Here is a 21,033-nt window from a genome sequence, read left to right as displayed (position 1 = left end):
TAATGCTCACAAACCTTCTAAATGTTCTTAAGAATGCCTCAGTACTATAGTTCTCAGCAGTTTCAAGGTGGACAGCCCTGGTGGTTAAACAAGTATAAATGACCCCAAAACATTTTCCGCGGGTTCTCCGTTTCACTGTATCTCTTATAGTAGAGGGACCAAACAAATCCGTGGCTGTGTGGTAGAAGGGTGGTGTGGGCTTCATACGAACATCACTGACTTGACCCATACATTGATCTTCAATCTTTCCATAGTATTTTCTGCATAGTACACACCTTTTCTTAATTGATCTTAGTATTCTCCTCGCCCCTGGAACCCAAAACCTTGCCTGCAATTTTGCTAGGGTAGATTCTATTCCACCATGATCAATTTGATGGAAATGCAACATATGTAGTTTAGTGAATGGATGTTTAGTTGGAAGTAAGATGTACTGCTCTTGATTCCAGTTATCTTTGAGCCACTTGGCAATCCTCTTACCCACTACTATCATCCCATTCCAAAGAGCAGGCCCAGGTCTCTTATACTTCTGTTGCCAGTCAAGCATGTCACTTTGAATTGTCCTTATCCACAGACACTCAGCTGCTTTTATGTCTTCTGCTGAAGGCTCACCAAACGCTCCCTTAAATGATTTGGTTTTCACACATGACAAAATTCTGCTTGTCACTCTCAAAAGCTTAACATAACTAGTGAAGTTATCCAAGTTTATTTCACCCAAGATATTCTCATCTCCTCTTGAACACACTAGTGTTACTGATCTCCTATCAGGCAGCTCCTCTTCAACACTGACAGACAGGCCATTCCGTCTGAGGTCTGCTCAGAAACTCTGGTCCCTTTTGCCACAAATAATCCTTACTAAGCATGTAAGGTTCACAAGGTTTTGTTACAAGGTCAGATACATTATGCTTTGACTCAACCCACCACCACTCAGAAGGGTCTGATTTACTCTGAATTTCAGCCACTCTTGAAGCAACAAATGTGTTAAACCCATGTGATTCTTTCTGTATCTGTGAACGTACAATTGTTGAGTCTACAATGTGCATGACTTCACTATACTTCAAATTAGATTCCCTTTCAATGCACTCCCGCAGTCTACAAGAAAGAACTGCTCCACATAATTCCATTCTTGGTATGGTTATCTGTTTCACGGGTGCAACCCGGTTCCTTGATGCAATCAAGTGGACATCATAACCGCCTGAACTCAACTAGGTCGAATCATCCCCATGTCAACATCAGGAAATATATCAGGCAACCGAGACAGATCAACATGTGGTACCTGTGATGATATCTCATCCATGCCAACGGCCTTCAATTCGTATTCTACACCTGCCTTGTCATGTATCTTTATAGTGTATTCTTTACTAGCACATCTTTCAGTCACATTTCCGACCTTAACCATCGACATCAAGATGTCTCTACCCTCAGCATGTAGTTTCCTGGCCATATTATGAGTGATCAAGGTAATGTCTGACCCAGAGTCCCACAAAACAGTGAGTGGTTGACAGTTGCTGTATATGGTGCTAACACATAGCATGGCCTTGTTACTCGTACAGCTACCTGAATTGGCTGACACTTCGTTATTGATGAATGATCCATGAAGTAGTGGATGGTGGTTTTTACCACAAACATTACCTACACTATCCTTCATATCGCACATCAAACCAGACCTACACATCCTGGCGACATGTTTTCCCCTAAACATCGGAAACATACACCCTTCCTTTTGGTTATCTCTAAACGTTCAATGTTGCTTAGGGATCTGAATTTACCACATTCATTTATGTCATGCCCGTCAAATTCATGCACCCAACCACTTTTACCAATTGTTTTTCTGTTAGCACTGATGGTGTTACTAGCAAACTGAACCCTCATTTCTTCTAATGTCTTGTACATACTCCTTTGATCTTCTTGCACTCTTTTAACAATATCATGCAAATCTGGATCATCTACTTCCTGTGAACTTCTGACGTTACACACATTTGAGGTTTCTGACTTCATATTTCTAACACTGGATTCAGAATATTCTATTACCCTTTTCTCACACAATAGGAGTTTTAGCAGTTCTGGAAATAACTCATTCTTATCAGAAATTTTGTCAGCTGTCATTACACATTCACGTTTCTGAATCGTAGGCAATAGCCTTTCAACCATACTAACAATGCTGACAGAATTCATTTCCTTCTGAAGATTAACCTTCTGTAAGTCTAAATAGCAACGTTCTATTACATTAACCATGTTAACGAAGCCTCTGTCATCTCCATCTCTTATTACCTTTAAAGACTTCAGATCACTAATAACAAGATCAAACAATTTTCTGGGGTCTCTATATTCTTTGTCTAGTCTTTTAAACATCTCCTCATAGTCTTTTTCACATCCTAATATGACTTTCAGGGGTTTCTCCCCCAGACATTGCCTGAGTGCAAAGGGATTCTTCCCATACTTTGAGACAATAATGTTGACAAAATCGTCTTTAAAATTAGGATATTCTCTGAAATCTCCTTCAAACCTAGGGGGTTTCAGTGCCTCAACCTTAAGTTGACAACTATTACCACTGGCAGTGGCCTTATTCTTTACGATGGACAACAAGCGTAAAACTTCACACCGATCACTTTCACAGTCAAATAACCAGTCACCCTGGGCAGTATTGCCACCAAACTAATCACAAATATAATTACAAATCACAATATCCCAAACATTTCACAGTCAGTGACTCAACACCTGTAATTCCCAAGCCCCAAAGATAAAATAGATAAATAACTTACTTAATTGGCCGTCAGGCAATACCAAGTGCCCGGCATACAAATCACCGTCAGTGCACTGACCACCACCACCTCCCTACCGAGCCGGCGCACACCTTTATCACACAAAGTCCTACGCCACCCGTCAATACACAAACACCAAACACATGGCACAAAATCCTGGACAGGGAGGTGGTGGCGGTGGAGTAGACACTGGAGCACAGCTGACTCCTCACAATGGCTGCACCCTCCAGGAAGGCAGAAACGCCACGTCATCAACAAAATACATACAACAAGCGCACGAACAAAGAAACATATCAATGCGCACACAAACATATCATTTATGATACATCAACTGCCATTACATTTTGTCAGAAAAAAAAATCATACCTGTGATTATGTATATCATATAAAGCAGAAAGAATTTGCATGCTGTAATACAAACAAGATTACTCCTGGAAGCCACATTAATGATGCCAGACACGTGATGATAGACACTTAGTGTGATGAAATTACATGCTGTATTTCATATTATGAAACCAAGACAAGTTTCACTGCAGCACATTATTAAGTAAGGCAGAAACCAAAAGCTTGTTACCTGAACAAGATTAAACATAACAGGCAAAATCCACAATAAAGCATTGCATGCTGTTGGGTAGGGAAGAGAGCAAATGCTTCCAAGCATTACACCTGAAATAAACAATGGCAGATATTCAAAACTTGTGAGCTGAACAAGATCTGATTTATAACAGGCAAAACCAACAATGGTGCATTACATGCGATATCTGGCAGGGGATTCCTTGCATTACAAGTGGAAAGTGGCAGACACCTAAAGCTTGTTAACTGAACAAGATCTGATTTATAACAGGCAGAACCAACAATGGTGCATTACATGTGATAAAAAGGGAAGATAAATGATTCCTTGCATCACAACTGGAAAGTGGCAGACACCCAAAGCTTGTTAATTGAACAAGATCTGATTTATAACAGGCAAGACTAACAATGGTACATTACTTGCAATATTTGGCAAAGTATATGGAAAAAAATCTTGGTGTAACAAGAGTAATAGTAAATAATGGCAAATCCCACGAAGTATCTCTTCTTTTGACAAAACCTGTGCTCTTTGCTGCAGGGCTGTCAGAGTCTGTTTGCTCCAGCCAACATTTACTGAAATACTCCTGAGTCATGAGTGAAGTGTTGAAACCGAAGGCAAGTGAAATACTGTGCTTAGAAATCTATTAGCATTTGGACTTTGACAGTATAAAGCCAGAGCAAACCTCCTCTCTTGTAACCCATATCTCCTACTAGGTTTATATCTTGGCATCTTACAGCATGTTGAACCTGACCTCAGAAAAAATCCATCCCTATTGGATCTAAAAAAGTGCTAGCTCTGGGCAAAAACTGCCCAGGAGTTGTAACAGCCTGGGCTTTGAGCTGCCTTGCCTCCCGGCGCAGACGGCAGACTGTTGTGTGCAGCAATTTTCACTTTTTCATGTCTGAAAATACATGAAAAATATTTAATCACAATTAATCACAATTCTAAATAATAAAATATGTGCATGTAATTGCATTATTTTCAGTGCTATAAGGACAGTGAATCTAAGCATTGACACTATGTCTGCACGCCAGCTTCGATGGAAGGCTTCACTTAGATTGCCTGACAAGAGTAATATTTTCAGGAGAGATGGGGGAGAGGATACAACTGAAGACTCTTGACAGATATAATGTCAAGATCTACAAGCACCCATTTACCATATATATCTTTGACGTTCAGTCCATACTAAAACATTTGTCAATGTGTTGCCACACTAAAAATCTAAAAATTCCCTGTTTCTGCAATGTTAGTCATACCTAAGCGCTGCTAAACCATCCAAGTGAATCAAGAATGAGTTCCGGGTGACAGCATGAGCCAATACTAAATGGCGTCACTTAAAAAAAAATGCTTGTATCATGACGGGCCTGGGCCGACTGCCAGGCCCTTGAAGAAAACCTACCGGCGCTATAGGCAGGTGAAAAAATAAATAAAGGATCACATCAGAAGAATGGACAAAGGTTTGTTAGTGGCACTTCAGGGTTTTGCTACCTCTTCAAAGATTGGCCAGTCATGGTTTAAAGTGGGACAGGATAAACAAGAAACAGGAAGGTGTCTGTGGACACTGACTATCAATTGCCAGCCTTTGGCAAAATTTGAACCTATGCTATCAAGAACATAAGACCCATATGCTGATCACTCGACTAATCGTAACGGTACTACAGCCATAGAAACATAATAAAGAGTTTAAATTTATCATTCAAAATATCAACCTTTTTACATACCTTTTTCTTAAGATATGTAGCCTACTGGTGTAACAGTTAAATATTGAACTCAATTTGTATGCAGAGATGTGAAGTATGTTATTAAGCTCTAATGTTTCCAACACATTAGTTGTGATTGAAGCAACACGGAACAGCAACTAAAGAGGATAAATTATCTCTGAGAACAAGAGGTTCCTTACTATATTGTGGTGAGCTTGATGGCCGAGTCGAGTTTCCTCCAACCCCATCAAGCTCACACCCTGTTGAGAGGCAATTTTTTAATCTAAGTGAAAAATGGATGCAAATGGTCACTAAAACTAGTTATTATACTAGGTGTCACAAATTCGGGCAAAGAATTTAGGGAAGGACTCCTGGACTTGGCGTCACTGATGAGGTAAATGATCTCGTGCACTCATTGGGCTATAATATATACATTGTTATAATGTGTATTATTGTCTTGTTACTATATATTACCTACTGATAATGGAAATACATGTCAGAATTAATCATCAAATACAAGGAAAAAATAATCATATATGGAAATTGTGAACTTTTAAGTTCATGTAACAAACAAGGTTTATTATACACAAAAAGGTTGGATACTTCAGATGTAAAAGATTTTTGGATATAACATCACCCCCTTCCTCCATATTGGTTCTTTAAAGCAAGGGTTGACTACAGCTGATTGTTATTTGCGGCAGGTTTCAAGACACTTTTTTTAGTGCAAAGCATCTGGAAATCAATTATCATTATAAGGAATACTTCTCACGATTAGCTACTAAAACTTGACAACCTAGAAGGATGCACCATCAGACTGTAAAGGATAGATATTTTATAAGACATAGCTACATTGGTGGATCCAAGGGGGGGCCCAGGGGGCCCGGGCCCCCCCAATGGTCCTGAGTGATACAGGAAAACTAGCTCAAAACCGCGCTGCGGCTAAAACAATGCTTTGGCACAAAGTCCAGGCCATTATACCCATTGATTTAGGTCACGCCACCAGTTTTTCAAGACCAGGACTGCCGAGAATGGCTAATTGGTAATGCCACCCGCAAAAAGTCTGACGTCCCCCCCAAACTCATTTCCTGGATCTGCACCCAAAGACATACCGTAACATAGTTCAGTGATCATGGACAAAAAAATGTTAAGACAATCAATATCCAATCATTTCAGGATACATAAATCAGCATCTATATGAAGGAATTCTACAACTTAAAAGTGATGTTGAGCAGGGCATGTGTTAAGTGACTCGCACAGTCTATTTTGTGAAGTCATAATTAGATTAATAACACAACAGAATTTGAAATAACGGGTTATCAGATGTTTCACAAAGACAGAAGGGGCAGAAAGGGAGGTGGAGTTGCGCTATATGTTAAAGACTCACTTAAATGTTTAGTTAACAACTCAGTCAAAACTAACATGGATTCAGAATCAGTTTGGGTGGACGTTTACAAAGGGAAAGAAAAACTAACTCTAGGAGTTATATACAGGCCACCCAACCTTAACAGGCAGGACACGAGTATATTACTACAGGAGATTGGCAGGGCGAGTATGAGTAGAAATGTCTGCGTAATGGGGGACTTTAATTATAGGAATATAGACTGGGAAGATCTAGTGGGTGACCTGGCAGCCGAGGACTTTCTTGAAGTTATACAAGATAATTTCCTTAAGCAGGTAGTTACTGAGCCTACCAGAGGAGATAACATATTAGACTTAGTCCTAACCAATAATGGGAACTTGCTACGTGAGTTGGAGGTGGGCGGAGAGTTAGGAAATAGTGATCACAGAACGGTTCGCTTTAGCTTAGACTGGGCGGTAACCCGCGAACCAAACCCAGTGTTAGTGCCAGATTTTAGAAGAGCAAACTACGAGGGGCTTCGAAGACATCTTGAAGGGGTAAACTGGGATAATTTAGGGATTCATGAGGGCCAGAACTGCGGATTGGAGAGCCAGGAGAACCAGGTAGAAATGTCTTACAATAATTTAGTTAGAGTAATAGTAGAGGGGCAAGAACAGCATATACCACAGCGAACACTTAGAAAAGAAAACAATGATCCTAAGTGGATGACTCGTGGACTAAAACACGAGATTGGGTTAAAGAAGGGAATTTATCGGAAAATAAAGAATGGGGAAACACATCTCAGGGGCCGGTACGTCGAACTATCTAGATTAGTTAAGAAAAACACCAGGATAGCAAAAAAGAACTATGAGATCAAAGTAGCAAATGAGGCGAAAAGTAATCCGAAGGGCTTCTTTCAGATGTATAGAACGAAAACACGGGAGAAAATTGGACCGCTGAAAACAAACACAGGGGAGCTAGTAGAAAATTACGAAAATATGAGCACATTGTTGAACGACTACTTCCTTTCAGTATTCACACAGGAGGATCGAACGACTATACCGGAAAGAGTTCAGGTGTACGAGGGCGGGGATGGCGATAAATTGAGGGATATAATCATTACCAGGCAAGTAGTTCAGGATGAGATAGATAAGCTTAAGAAGAACAAGTCGCCAGGTCCTGACGGGATATTTCCGAGGGTATTAAAGGAGCTAGGTGATATAATCAGTGACCCACTAACCGACATCTTTAAGATGTCGGTAAATACTGGCTATGTGCCGAGCCTATGGAAAGTAGCTAATGTGACGCCGATTTTAAAAAGGGGACAGGTCAGTTGCTTCAAACTATCGCCCAATTAGCTTAACATCGGTTATAGGGAAGATGCTGGAGTCCATAATAGCCAGGAACATTCGGGAGCATTTAGAGAAACATAGCTTAATTCACGACTCGCAGCATGGGTTCACAAAGGTAGGTCATGCCTCACCAATCTCTTGTCCTTCTACAATAAAGTATTTGAGGCGGTTGACAGAGATGAAAATTATGATGTAATCTATCTTGATTTTAGTAAAGCGTTTGACAAAGTTCCTCACCAACGACTGTTGCTTAAATTACAGGCTCACGGAGTAGAGGGTAAAGTTTTGAACTGGGTCAAGGCGTGGCTTAGCAATAGGAAGCAAAGAGTGCAAATCAATGGTAAAAGATCTGACTGGGATGTGTTACGAGTGGGGTCCCACAAGTTTCGGTATTAGGTCCACTTTGTTTATTATTTATATCAATGACTTAGACACAGGAATTAGTAGTGATGTTAGTAAATTTGCAGATGATACCAAGATCGGTAGAGTAATTGAGTCGGATCAGGACGCTAGTATTCTCCAAGGTGAACTCAACAGATTATATGACTGGGCGGATAAATGGCAGATGGAGTTCAATGTAGGAAGTGCAGTATTCTGAGTGTAGGTAGGAACAACCCCTCACATAACTATTGCTTAAATGACACTCTCATAAGTAGGTCTGGGTGCGAGAGGGATTTAGGGGTCTTAGTGAACTCTGATCTCCGTCCAAGGGCACAATGCATTCAAACTAGAAATCGAGCTAATAGGGTACTGGGATTTATTTCAAGGAGCGTAAGCAACAGAAGCCCCGAAGTCTTCCTCAAACTATATTTAGCATTAGTTAGACCTCATCTTGACTATGCGGTTCAGTTCTGGTCACCCTACTATAGAATGGATATCAAAATGTTAGAATCGGTGCAGAGGAGGATGACTAAGATGATTCAGGGGTTGAGAAACTTGCCATACGAGGAAAGACTCAAACAGTTAAACTTGCATTCTCTAGAAAGGCGAAGGGTGCGTGGAGACATGATCGAGGTTTATAAATGGATGAAGGGCTTTAATAAGGGAGACATTCATAAGGTTTTGTTGGTAAGAGAACCGGGTAGGACACGAAGTAACGGGTTTAAACTGGATAAATTCAGATTCAACAGGGACATAGGCAAAAATTGGTTTACTAACAGGGTGGTGGATGAGTGGAATAGGCTTAGCAGTCATGTGGTGAGTGCCAATACAATTGTCACATTCAAAAATAGACTAGATAAATTCATGGACAGCGATATTAGGTGGGGTTAGATACACGGGAGCTTAGGGTCAAAGGAGCTGCCTCGTACAGGCCTACCGGCCTCTTGCAGACTCCTGCGTTCTTATGTTCTTATGTTAACAATCAACAAACACTAGATGAAGTATTCATACCAAAATCAGTACATGGAGTTGGTGCAGTGCAATGGGGAGCACATTCCTGCAGCTCACCAAGAGGGTTGGATGCTGCCATGTACTTCAGGGGGTGGCTAAATGTCTTCACCCTTGGCCTCTTTCTTGGACTCTCCCCTTCAGCTGCCACATTCTCTTGGATGATATCGGACGTGTTCGGATCCGTTGGGATGTGGTTGTGTTAGATGTGGAATAACATACGACAGTGTAACATGGAAGGAAAGAGTATGTCCACACGGTAAAATACAGAGATGAGGATTGCACTGCATTAATTAAGTGATTACAAGATGTAAATTGAAATTCTCTGGATATTGAAAGGATGTACGGGGACGACTGGGTGAGAAGAGAGAGAGATGCAGATTTTGATGTTATATAGCTAGTTACACCAATGAAGACTTAGGACATACACATTCAGAAAGACCACAATTTTGGCTGCTAGACGGAAAAGCACTAGATGTCAGAGTGCCAGGACATTGAAGGAAGTAATAACAAGAAAAGCAATAATAATTAATGAGTATAAATATATTTCTGATATTTTTGTTTATCTTAATACTAGTATTGGAATTTTCAAACACTAATAATATAATAAATAAATATTGATAAATTAATGAAAATAAATACATTATTTGTACTAATACTACCACTAATAATATTAACAGCACTGCACCTAAGAGACTGAGCAATAAACTGAGTCTGAAATATAACCATAATTAAACTGTCTCTGTCTGAGTGTTATGTGAAGCTTGCTCCATGCACCGTGATAGGAATGGCATAGATGCGTGCAGGTTGCTGAGATACTTACAGTCACCACCCACTTGTAGATTGGCACCAAAATGTAAAATGTTATGAAAAAATCGACCTTATTACATGTCGGTTAGGAGATCAGATCACTCTGTTCGTTGCTGGACACTCAGTTGTCCTTCCCTAGACAACATGGGTAGAACATTCATCGTTGCGTTTTACTCAATATTATACCAGTGCTAACGTCCCAATAGTGAATGGTTTAAACAATATTTTACCCATGTAATATTAAGTAGTCGAACTCCTTTAAATACTCCAAGTGTCACTAATACAAACAGTGTGTCGTCTCCCCTGTGTGCCCGGATTGTGGGTTACAACAGAAGCATTGGCGGCCAGCTTCTATTTCTTTAATTATTATTTTCTTTAAACAAAGGAGACAGCTCAAGGGCAACAAGGCGTACTAGAAAAAAAAAGCCCCACTACTCACCGCTCCCAAACAGACAGAAGTAGAGTCTTGATAAACTTTTCTTGAAGGCCAAATTATAGGCAGGAGGAAATGCAGACGAAGGAAGGCTGTTCCAAAGTTTATCAGTGTAAGGGATGAAAGAGTGGAAATGCTGGTTAACTTTTGCATAAGATGTTTGGCAAGATAGAACATGCAGTAATTGACTTAAACTAGAAAAGTATAGATTTAGGAGGGAAATGGGCAAGCATTGGTTTAATAATAGGGTGGTGGGGAAATGGAATAGACTCAGCAATCACATAGTGAGTGCAGGGACGATAGCTTGTTTTAGGAGTAGACTGGATAGCTACGTGGACGAGGCTGACAGGTCATAGTGGGGAGGAATCTGGAGCTGCCGTGTGTAGGCCATTCGGCCTCTTGCCGCGGGAGGAGGGGAGGCATGCAATTAGCATGTTCAGAACAGCTGTCAGCGTGAAAATGATTAGAATTTCCACATTATCATTATATATATATATATATATATATATATATATATATATATATATATATATATATATATATATATATATATATATATATATATATATATATATATATGTGTATATATCACTTATCCCCGCCTGGCATCCTTCCGTAATAAATGTAGCTTCAGACCAGGCTGTGTACTCTTTATCACCACAAAGGTACAATGATTTGAGGCTCCGGCTGGTAAACGTTGCGGCTGCGGCGGTGTTATGATTTTTGAACGAGGCAGCGTTGCAATCTGAGCAGAGAAAGATATTGCTGCGAATAGCGGTATAATAAACAGTATAAGTTAGACCAAGATAATTATATCCACCCACTCTTTCCCCCCACAAACCAATGATTCAATGTAAATCATTACTGGTGGAAGTCAGCGTGCGTGCTAAAACAATGAGTTTGGAAGAAAAACATAATCACATAGTTTTAAAAGAACGGCAGTAGGGCTACAACCTTGGTTCATTCCAGTATGTATACAGAAAGGTTAAACACATAAAACACATCTAACCACTGGTAGCCTCCCACAAATGAAGAGAAAGTAATATAATTGCGGTACAATAATATAACAATAATAGCATTACTCATGACATGCAGTCAATATATATATATATATATATATATATATATATATATATATATATATATATATATATATATATATATATATATATATATATATATATATATATATATATATATATATATATATATATATATATATATATAGTTCCTACTGTTCATTTTAATATTTATCTACCTTTATTTTTTTATTTAAAATGGGAAATAACCAGACTGAAGAAAAAAAGTAGCAACATTTGCTGCTTGATCCCATGTAGCAACACTGCTGATGGGTACTGGGGGTTGGGGTGGGTCTGGAGGGGGGGAGGCGCCCGAATGTAAACAAAGCTGCTCCTGCGCCATCTATTGCAACCGACATACACCACCACCCGCCCACGGTCTCCCATAGAGGCCCCCTCTCCTGTTCCATAGTCTCCTTGGTTAGGACCAGGAGGTCTTTTGCTGTTTGCTTTTCCTTTGTACTCCTTCCTTTGTACCTTCCTTCCCTTCCCTACTCACCCTACCCCATTTCTTTCCCCCTTCCTCTCGTTCCCATCCCTTACCACATACATCTCCCTCCCTCCCACTCTCCCTTCCTTCCTCTACCGCTCCTGCCTCCCCTCTCGCCCCTCCCCCTTTCCTTTCCTTCTCTCCTCTCCTCTTTACTCTCATTACCCTCCCTCCCCTCTTCCCTCTCGCTTCCCTCTCTCACCTCCTTCATCCCCTTTCTGGCTCTCCTTCTACTTACCCTTCCTTCTCTCCCTTTCCTTCCTCACCTTCGGGTTTCTCTCCCTCACACCTCTCGCACCCAACCTCCCCTCTCCCTAGTTTCCTTCCTCAATCTCCCTCCCCCTTCCCCTCCCCAGCCCTCTTCTTCCTCTAGCAATTCTTCCCACCAGCCTCCCCTGCAACACCCACTTCCAAACCTGCTTATTCTCCATCAGCTCAATCCATTGCCCAGAGCTTCTTTTCTCTCTCTCTCTCTCTCTCTCTCTCTCTCTTTCTATCGCTGCCAGCTTTCATCTCCGTCCTTCCTCCGCTCCCTTCCTTCCTTCAGCACCTTCCTCTCCCTGCTGCCCCTCTCCCTGCTGCCCCTCTCCCTGCTACCTCTCCCCCTAACTTACTTCTTCCTCCCTGTAGAAACAGTAAGTGCTGAAACCATCAACTTCTTTAAAAATCGCATAGACCAGGGGTTCTCAAAGTGGTCGATATCGACCCTCAGGAGTCGATGGGACTATTCAAGGGGTCAATGAATAGCCAGGGAGTTGAAAGGGGGTCGATGAATAACTAGGGGGTCGGTGAATGTTTACTGCTGGGGTCGAAGAGACCATTGAAGCCTCCGCTTCAAATTCTCGATAATAATTTGTAAATATCTGAAGACTGACACACACAATTAGATCAAAAATATATAATAATTTCTTGAATTCAGACAATAGGTTAATTTTTTTCAGCAAATCTTTAGAAATTTCAGCAGTGCTGGCAACACTACCTTTAACCAACCCCTCCCCCTCATCGTCTCTCGCAGCTCTGCTGTCCGTACTAGGGTCCGAACAGGATGCATTCCTGTCTCTGTCACGTACTGAGTGACCGAGCGTATCCCCTGTGGCGTCCCCGTGGCCCCTCTGTCCCCACAACTCTCACCTCAATACGGCGCGTGCGCGGCCAACCTTCCCGTCCAGACTCCGCCCTCATGAGCACGTGGATCGACTAACAACAAACGCACACACACACACACACACACACACACACACACGTGCGCACACGCCGCATTGCTTTCTTTTGCAAGAAAGTATACATGCACCATTTCATACTGTTCATAAATTGATTGTCTCAAATGGTCAATGATGACATCTACGTGAAATGATATATACTTACTATCAACTCTGTATTGTCCCTTAGGATGGCCTTCGCCACTCCTCTCCTCTGAAATATCTGCCATGGCTCCTGATGAGCCTGGCGTGTGCGTACGCGTGTGTGTGTTAGAGATGTATCGGATGTCGAATTTCAGACATCCGCGGATGCGGATGTATATGCGGATGTCATTTTGCGGATGCAAATGTGAATGCGGATATCAGTCTCTACTAAAATGGGGATGCAAATGCGGATGCGGATATCAAAATATGACATCCTCGCGGATGCGGATGCGGATGCGGATGTTTTTACGTCAAACGTTCTCACCAAGAGGACCCCCCCCAAAAAAAAGCCTGTTTCAGTTCCATGCAGACAGGAGAAGTAACAAATAAGGTGGGAGAACCAAAATACTGCCAAATGAGATCGAATGGTGTCTTAATAGTTGATACTTCTCTCTTTGAAAGTATTTAAGTCATAGGAAGACGTAAATACAGACGCAGGAAGGGAGTTCCTGAGTATACTAGTGGAAGTAAAGTGGAAGTACTTTTTGTTACAATAAAGTTTTATGACGAGTTTCAGCCACACATTTTGTGCGTTACCAGGATGCGGGACGTGGACCCAACTCGTCGTGCATCCCACCGACCACTTTCCCCAACCTCCACCCTTTTGAAAGTGGTTAACTATAAATCTATAACCAACTGATTGAACTGATACTATAAACACATATTTATTACTTAATATTTAAAGTTAAAGATGGGCAAGTTTCGTTTCAAAAACAGTAGCTTATCTACCTTTTCTGGCAAAAGCCGATTGCGCTTAGCGTCATATATCAAGCCAGCACTACTAAACAGCTGCTCACTAGCAACGCTACTTGGTGGACAGGAGAGATACTGGCAAGCTACCTTTGCCAAATCAGGGTAGACTGTCTTCATTGTCTTCCACCATTGCAAACTATCTTGACTTTTTCCACTTATTCTTTTCTCTCTGTGATATTTCTCAATATCTTTCATGAGTAAAGTTACTACAGATGAGTTTTCTGCTTCATCATCACTGCTGGAGCCAAGAATAGAGGTCATTGCTTCATCTAATGTTCCACAGGTGGTAGGTGTTTCACTCATATCATCTCTTCTTCGTTTCCTTCTTGGTTCTCCACCTTCCTCTTCTAGAATAGTCGTCTGACGAAGCTCCTCACATACTCTGGCAAGTGATGATTTTACTTGATCAGTGACGTGAGATGAAGAAAAAAATTTACTCTTGTATCTTGGGTCAATATATGTTGCAATTCTGTAAAGTTCTTCATTTTCAATCCAAGAAAATCTTTTCTCAACATCAGCTTGCATTGCTTCTTTCATGAAGTTTACTGCCTGTGTTGCTTGTCTGTCTTCATTTAACTCAATCACTGATCCTGAGCCTGGTTCATCTTCAGAGCTTGTATCTGAAGTATGAGTTTCTTCAACAGGGTTAGAAACTACTGATGTGGTATGCTGAAGAGTGTGTTTTAAGGACTTTACAAGTGGAATCACTTCAGCTGCTGTGGATGTGGAGTCACTAAGTTTTTTTGTGATATCTTCATAAGGTTGTAAGGCTTGTACACATTTATGCATAATCAACCACTCAGTATTGCTGAGCTGTTTGATTTTGGAGTTGGTAGCAGCATACACACACACAGATTCCTTTATTTCTAGTGTTCTTCTTAGCATGTGTAAGGTGCTATTCCATCTTGTGGGTGTATCATGCATAACAGAGAGTTTAGGTACTTGCAGCCTGTCCTGAAACGTTTTAAGTTCATCTTGTGCCATAGTTGAGTGATGAAAGTGCGTAGCAATACTACGAGTTTTTTTTATCATGTTTTCTATATCACAATGTGATGATAACCCAGTTTTAGCAATCAGCTGTATTTTATGCACAGTACAATCCAAATTATTTACACCTGAGAGAAACAGAGCTTTTTTTCATATTTGCTCCAGCATCACGCAGAACACAGTGCACATTTGTACGAGATATGTCCCACTTCATCAGCATATCATCCAACATTTTGGAAATATACTCTCCTGTATGTCGTTTTTCCAGTGGTTCAGCACCTAGCACAAAGTTTGTTCTTTCAAATTCCTTATTTATGGTATGTGCAGTTAAACTCAGCAATGAGACACCTGCTGAGGTATCTGACCACACATCAGTTGTGAAGGAAAGTTTGTTGTCTTGCTTCACTTCATCAATTATTTCTTTTATTTTCTTGAAAACAGACTCATACATATCACTACATATCATTGATGAATAGAAATTTCGCTGCTTTAGACTGTATAGTGGAGCAGCTTCAGTCATCAGTCTCATGAATCCTATGTCCTCAACATGACTGAAAGGCAAATCATCCATGACTAACATTTCTGCAATGCATTTATCCAGTTTCTTTGCCTTAGGGTTAGAAGCATCCCATAATTTTGCACTCTGAAAATACTCAGCAACATTCCTTTGCTTAGCATCTGTCTTTGCTTTTTGCAAAGGTGTTTTTTCTATATTTATTTTTTCTTCCAACTTCTTTGTCTCTTTTGCCATTAACTCTTCAAACTGTTCTTTATGCAGTGATTTCAAGTGGTTTTTCAAAGATGTAGTTCCACGTCCCTTTCGTGAATAATCTTTCTTGCACAACAGACACTGTGCTAGGTCACTTGACTTGCTCATAAAATATTTCCACACTTCACTGCTATGTGACGCCATTTTTCAGCTGCTGTAGCAGTCAGCACAGAACAAAAAGGCTTTGTAAACTTGATTATAATATCCTTTTAGACCATCACTGGCAAACTGTATTATCAGCGAGGAGCAAAGCAAGGAAGGAGCAGTACTTCTTCCTTCGAAGGCAAACTCTTACCAAACTGATGACCTAGCTGCCAGTGTACTGTGTAGGACTTATGCTCAGAATGCCAGTTTACAACTTATGGATCAGTATTATAAATTTTCGAGATGCTTAGCAAATGTGAAAAGAAAATTACTTTATTCTAATGCTTCATTGCATTAAATTCTAGTAAGAAATACATCGAAAAGCCCTCTATAACAGTAATAATGATAATAATAATAAAACAATAGCTAATATTACCCTTCCTCTGTGAAAATCTTTTCATCGGCAACTCACTGTATCAGGGGAAACAGGCGACAACAGGAAAACTCGTGCGATAAGAAGAGCTCAGCGCTGCCGGTTCATATTTTTTTTAATATTATTATTTGTATAATTATGGAAACATTTGCATTAAAAGTATTTAAGGAAGAAGCACTGAATTCTACCGTGTGAAGTGGGAATATAGTCTAAGACTGCAATGTACGACATTACTCAGCCACACGACACACACATTACAATCTCTCTCTCTCTCTCTCTCTCTCTCTCTCTCTCTCTCTCTCTCTCTCTCTCTCTCTCTCTCTCTCTCTCTCTCTCTCCAGCAGTAAGGCATCGGGGTGAAGGTGACAAGCAAGGGTGATAAGCCTCGTCTCTATCTCCCTCTTCACCCTCCTCACACACACACACACACACACACACACACACACACACACACACACACACACACACACACACACACACACACACACACAGTGACTCACTCATCTGTCGTTACTAAGTATCTAACATTCCACCATTCACAGTTTGCAGTTTATTTACTAAGTATTTTTACTTCATAGTCACTAAGTAAAATTCGCCCCCTCCTCCTGACCTTCCCCTAAATTCTAGACACATTACGTTGTGTAAGTTTGAAAGGAAATGAATCCGTGATATTATTTGCTTTAGTTTTACTAGATAATTAATTCATTAGACACACATCAATAAATTTACTCCACATTTCTAAGCTCTGTCTGAACTCTAAGTCTGTAAGCACCAGGCAGTACTCTACTACTCTGCTAGTCTGTAACTGCGTGTCTATATATTACTCTATAGGTTGTGCAATACACAAAACACATCCGCATCCACACATCCTCTGTAGAGTGCGGATGCGGATGCGGATGTATATTTCACCACAAATGCGGATGCGGAGGCGGAGGCGGATGTTCAGTTTATCACAACTACGGATGCGGATGCGGACGCGGATGTGAAAAAATATGCGGATGTTCCGCGGATGCGGATGCGGATGCGGATATCCGATACATCTCTAGTGTGTGTTTGTTGTTAGTTGATCCACGTGCTCGTGAGGGCGGAGTCTGGACGGGTGGGTTGGCCGCGCACGCGCCGTATTGAGGTGAGAGCTGCGAGGACAGAGGAGCCACAGGGACGCCACGCCGCCACCCCACCCACGTCTCTCTCGCTGTCTCGCATATAGTAGTCTCGCATATAGCAGTTCAGGGCACTCTCAGCTCCCGTAAGTGTGGTCCGTGAACTGATTATTGACTTGCGTTGAAAATTATGTGTAATAGACATAATGGCTGCTGTTGCTGCTCAGAAGAAATGCCAACAGTATTCTCAGGAATATTTGAAATATGGATTCATTACTTCATTAACCAAGGACACCATGCTATTGTGTCTCTTGTGTGAAAAGACTTTCAGTAATGGTGCCATGAAACCTGCAAAGATGAAGGGCCACCTTGAAAGGGTTCACTCTGATAAGGAAAACAAAGACCTTGACTATTTCAAGACACTGAAAGAAAAACTCAAAAGTCGATCAAATATCAAGACTTTTTTCAAAGCACCCGTCAGTGGTGATACTGAAGGAGGTTTGACGCCTCATACAACATCTCCCTCATGATAGCAAAGAAAGGAAAGGTGCACACTATTGATGAGGAAATCATAATCCCAGCCTTAAAGAAGTTATAGAAACTGTTATGAAGAAAGATTCTCATTTTGTTCTGAAAAACATGTCATTAAATAACAGTACAGCGCAAAGAAGAATTGATGAAATGGCGGATGATGTAGAAAAAAAAAACTTGGTATCTTGGTATCTCGCAAGTTATCTCTACAGCTCGATGAGTCAACTTTTGGCAGCTCTAATCTTTTCATGGCCTATGTGAGGTATTACACTCAAGGTCAAAAGAACATTCATGATGAATTTTTGTTTGCCCAGTATCTCACAGTTGATGCAACAGGTGAAACAATTTTACAGTGTGTGCAGCAGTATTTTGAAAAGCACAACATACCTCTCAGTAATATTACTGCAGTGGCTCCTGATGGTGCACCGGCAACGGTTGGCCGGTACAGAGGATTTGCAAGCCTACTCAATGAACAAGTGCGTGATGTACTGCACAGGCAACATCTTGTAGCCAGAAACTTAGTGGTGAGCTGCATGATGCCTTGAAAGGGTGCATCAGGGCAATTAACAAAATCAAGGCACATCCACTTAACTCACGATTGTTTGCACTGCTGTGCCAAGAGAATGATGACATGTTTAACCAATTACTCCTGGACACTGAGCTAAGGAGGCTGTCTAGGAGTCACAGCTTGCAAAGACTTGTTGACTTGTACAACACAACTGTTCAATTCCTGACAGACGTGGACTCATCTCTATGCGAAGAGTTGAAAAAATGCAAAAACGACCTGTTCTATTTGGCAGACCTCTTTTCTAAATTTAATGAAACACAGAAACGTCTGCAGGGTAAAGATGTTACCATCATTCAGGCCAGGACAGTTCTGCTGGGATTCCAAGGCAAGCTAAGCTTGTTTAGAGCTTCACTGGCACGTAAAGATTTTCAGTATTTTTCTAATTTACAAGAGATACAAAGTATAAGCATTTCTGATGGTGACCTAGAAATATACATGACTCATCTGGAGAATTTAACTGAAGACTTTAAAGTGCGCTTTGAAGACCTGGCGAGAATGAAAGTGCCTGAATGGATCCTAACACCGTTCGATGTTGAAATAGGGAATGCAGACATTGCCTTACACCTGCAGGAAGAACTCACTGACATGACTGGGGACCTGGAAGCAAGTGCCTTGTTCAGAAGAAAAGGCCTCCGTGAGTTTTTGATCAACAAGAACAACGTTGCTAAATATCCTCAACTTTGTGCAGTGGTTGAACCATTTTTACTTGCTTTCCCAGGTTCAGAGATGGCTGAAGCTGGTTTCAGTCATGCAAACGCAGTCTTAACAAAACAGAGGAGCAGACCGAGCTTGGAAGAACGAGGCGACCTACGGCTGAACCTCACCAACCTGCAACCTAATATCAGCGTCCTTGTTGATGCCCATCAGGCACATCAGGCACATTGATGATATCAACAGTGAAAGAAGAAGAGTATGTTGCACTGAGAACTACGTTACATAAACTCGTACACCTCGACATATTTTCTTACTGTGTGTTACCTTTTTATCATACTGCACGTCAACTACTACTTCTACTACGGCACGTCAACTACTACTTCTACTACGACTACGACTACTCAAAAATGATTTTGACATCGGTGTTTTTTTTTCCTTGAATTAAAAGCTACAGGGTCGATAGAAATTTTGAAACTTCATTGGTGAGTCGACGAGTTAAAAAGTTTGAGAAGCCCTAGCATAGACCGTCACTTCGTGGCAACAGGAGTACACTGAACGTACATACCGAAGTGTTTCGGGCTGCTCTGAGGGCACAAAGTGACTGTCGAGTAGATTACATCGCCAGAGCGGGCAACCTCGTAATGAGCCAGTAGAGTTCCTGTGGCCTGCCTTTCCATGTTTCCATATTTTCCTCTTATTCATCCCCCCTTCCTCCCCATCCCTCCCCTCCTCTCCCTCCTCACCCTCCGAAAATAAGCTTCAAGGTGAGGTTAGGAAGAGGTCCAGCGTGGTGGGCGTGTCTCAAGGGGTCACGGATACGTGTAGGTACAGCAACGACTTTGCCGGTGGGTCCAGAGGCTCCACAGGGGCCACAGGACAGAGTACAAGGAACAGCTACACGAGGAGTGTAGATTACCAGAACAAGCTGAAAGGCCAGAGGTCGGTGTGGTGACCCTAGATGCGGACAAAGGCTCCAGCAGGCCTTAAGCCACGGGAAAAGATTTACCCTCCCGAACAGACAACTCATGAGCTTCGAGAAGTAGAAGTATCCCCACGACATTAGGAAGAGTCTGGAACAATCATAATTATCTAGTATTTTGATAGATTTTTAACATATTTGGAAATAAATAATCTCTAACAGTTAACCACTGGCCTTGAGTGTCGGGAACGCCTACAAGGCGGTCACGCTCGCTCGCCGCCCATCCATCCACCCTGATGTGTGACACGATGCTCCATCCTTCTCGGCAGACATGCCTCGTAACGGTCCAGGCACGGGCGCCACCATTCTGTGGAAAAGGCAGGAAATACTGCGCGGTACTTCAGCTTTCCTAAGGAGGACTCAGGAAGAAAACAGTGCGTGACTTGTTGCCGCGTAAAGGCAACTCGAACACAAAATATGCACGCGTCTGCTCTGTACATTTTACAGAACACTATTACGCAGATGACACGAAGTACAGGATGCTCGGCTTGTAAAGCCTAAGAGTCAACGAGTCCTGAAGAAAGATGCTGTCCCGTCCAGGACCAAGAGATCCTGGTCCCCTCTCTTTTGCTGCCGAGTGGCGTGTGTCTCAACAGTTTACCGATACAGTAAAGTGTATCCATGGCACAGCGACGACTGTAGAAGCACTAGGTGACACAGTAATGGCTGTGGGTGCAGCAGATGGTACAGGGGTGACTGTAGAAGCACTAGGTGACACAGTAATGGCTGTGGGTGCAGCAGATGGTACAGGGGTGACTGTAGAAGCACTAGGTGACACAGTAATGGCTGTGGGTGCAGCAGATGGTACAGGGGTGACTGTAGAAGCACTAGGCGACACAGTAATGGC

At 41.7% G+C, this 21,033-nt stretch overlaps 1 protein-coding gene across 1 annotated transcript in view; it reads left to right on the top strand.

Moving 5' to 3' along the window:
* LOC126990570 (ankyrin repeat domain-containing protein 65-like) overlaps positions 1-20,194 on the top strand; it is a 172,917-nt gene extending 152,723 nt beyond the window's left edge. The window contains exon 8 of the mRNA XM_050849181.1: positions 20,033-20,194. Coding sequence (XP_050705138.1) covers positions 20,033-20,194 — 162 coding nt within the window. The remainder of the gene's footprint in view (positions 1-20,032) is intronic.
* Positions 20,195-21,033: the final 839 nt, after the last annotated feature.

Source organism: Eriocheir sinensis, unplaced genomic scaffold (genome assembly GCF_024679095.1).
Source record: "Eriocheir sinensis breed Jianghai 21 unplaced genomic scaffold, ASM2467909v1 Scaffold177, whole genome shotgun sequence".
Classification (NCBI taxonomy): domain Eukaryota; kingdom Metazoa; phylum Arthropoda; class Malacostraca; order Decapoda; family Varunidae; genus Eriocheir; species Eriocheir sinensis.
This window is presented reverse-complemented; position numbering and strand designations above follow the sequence as displayed.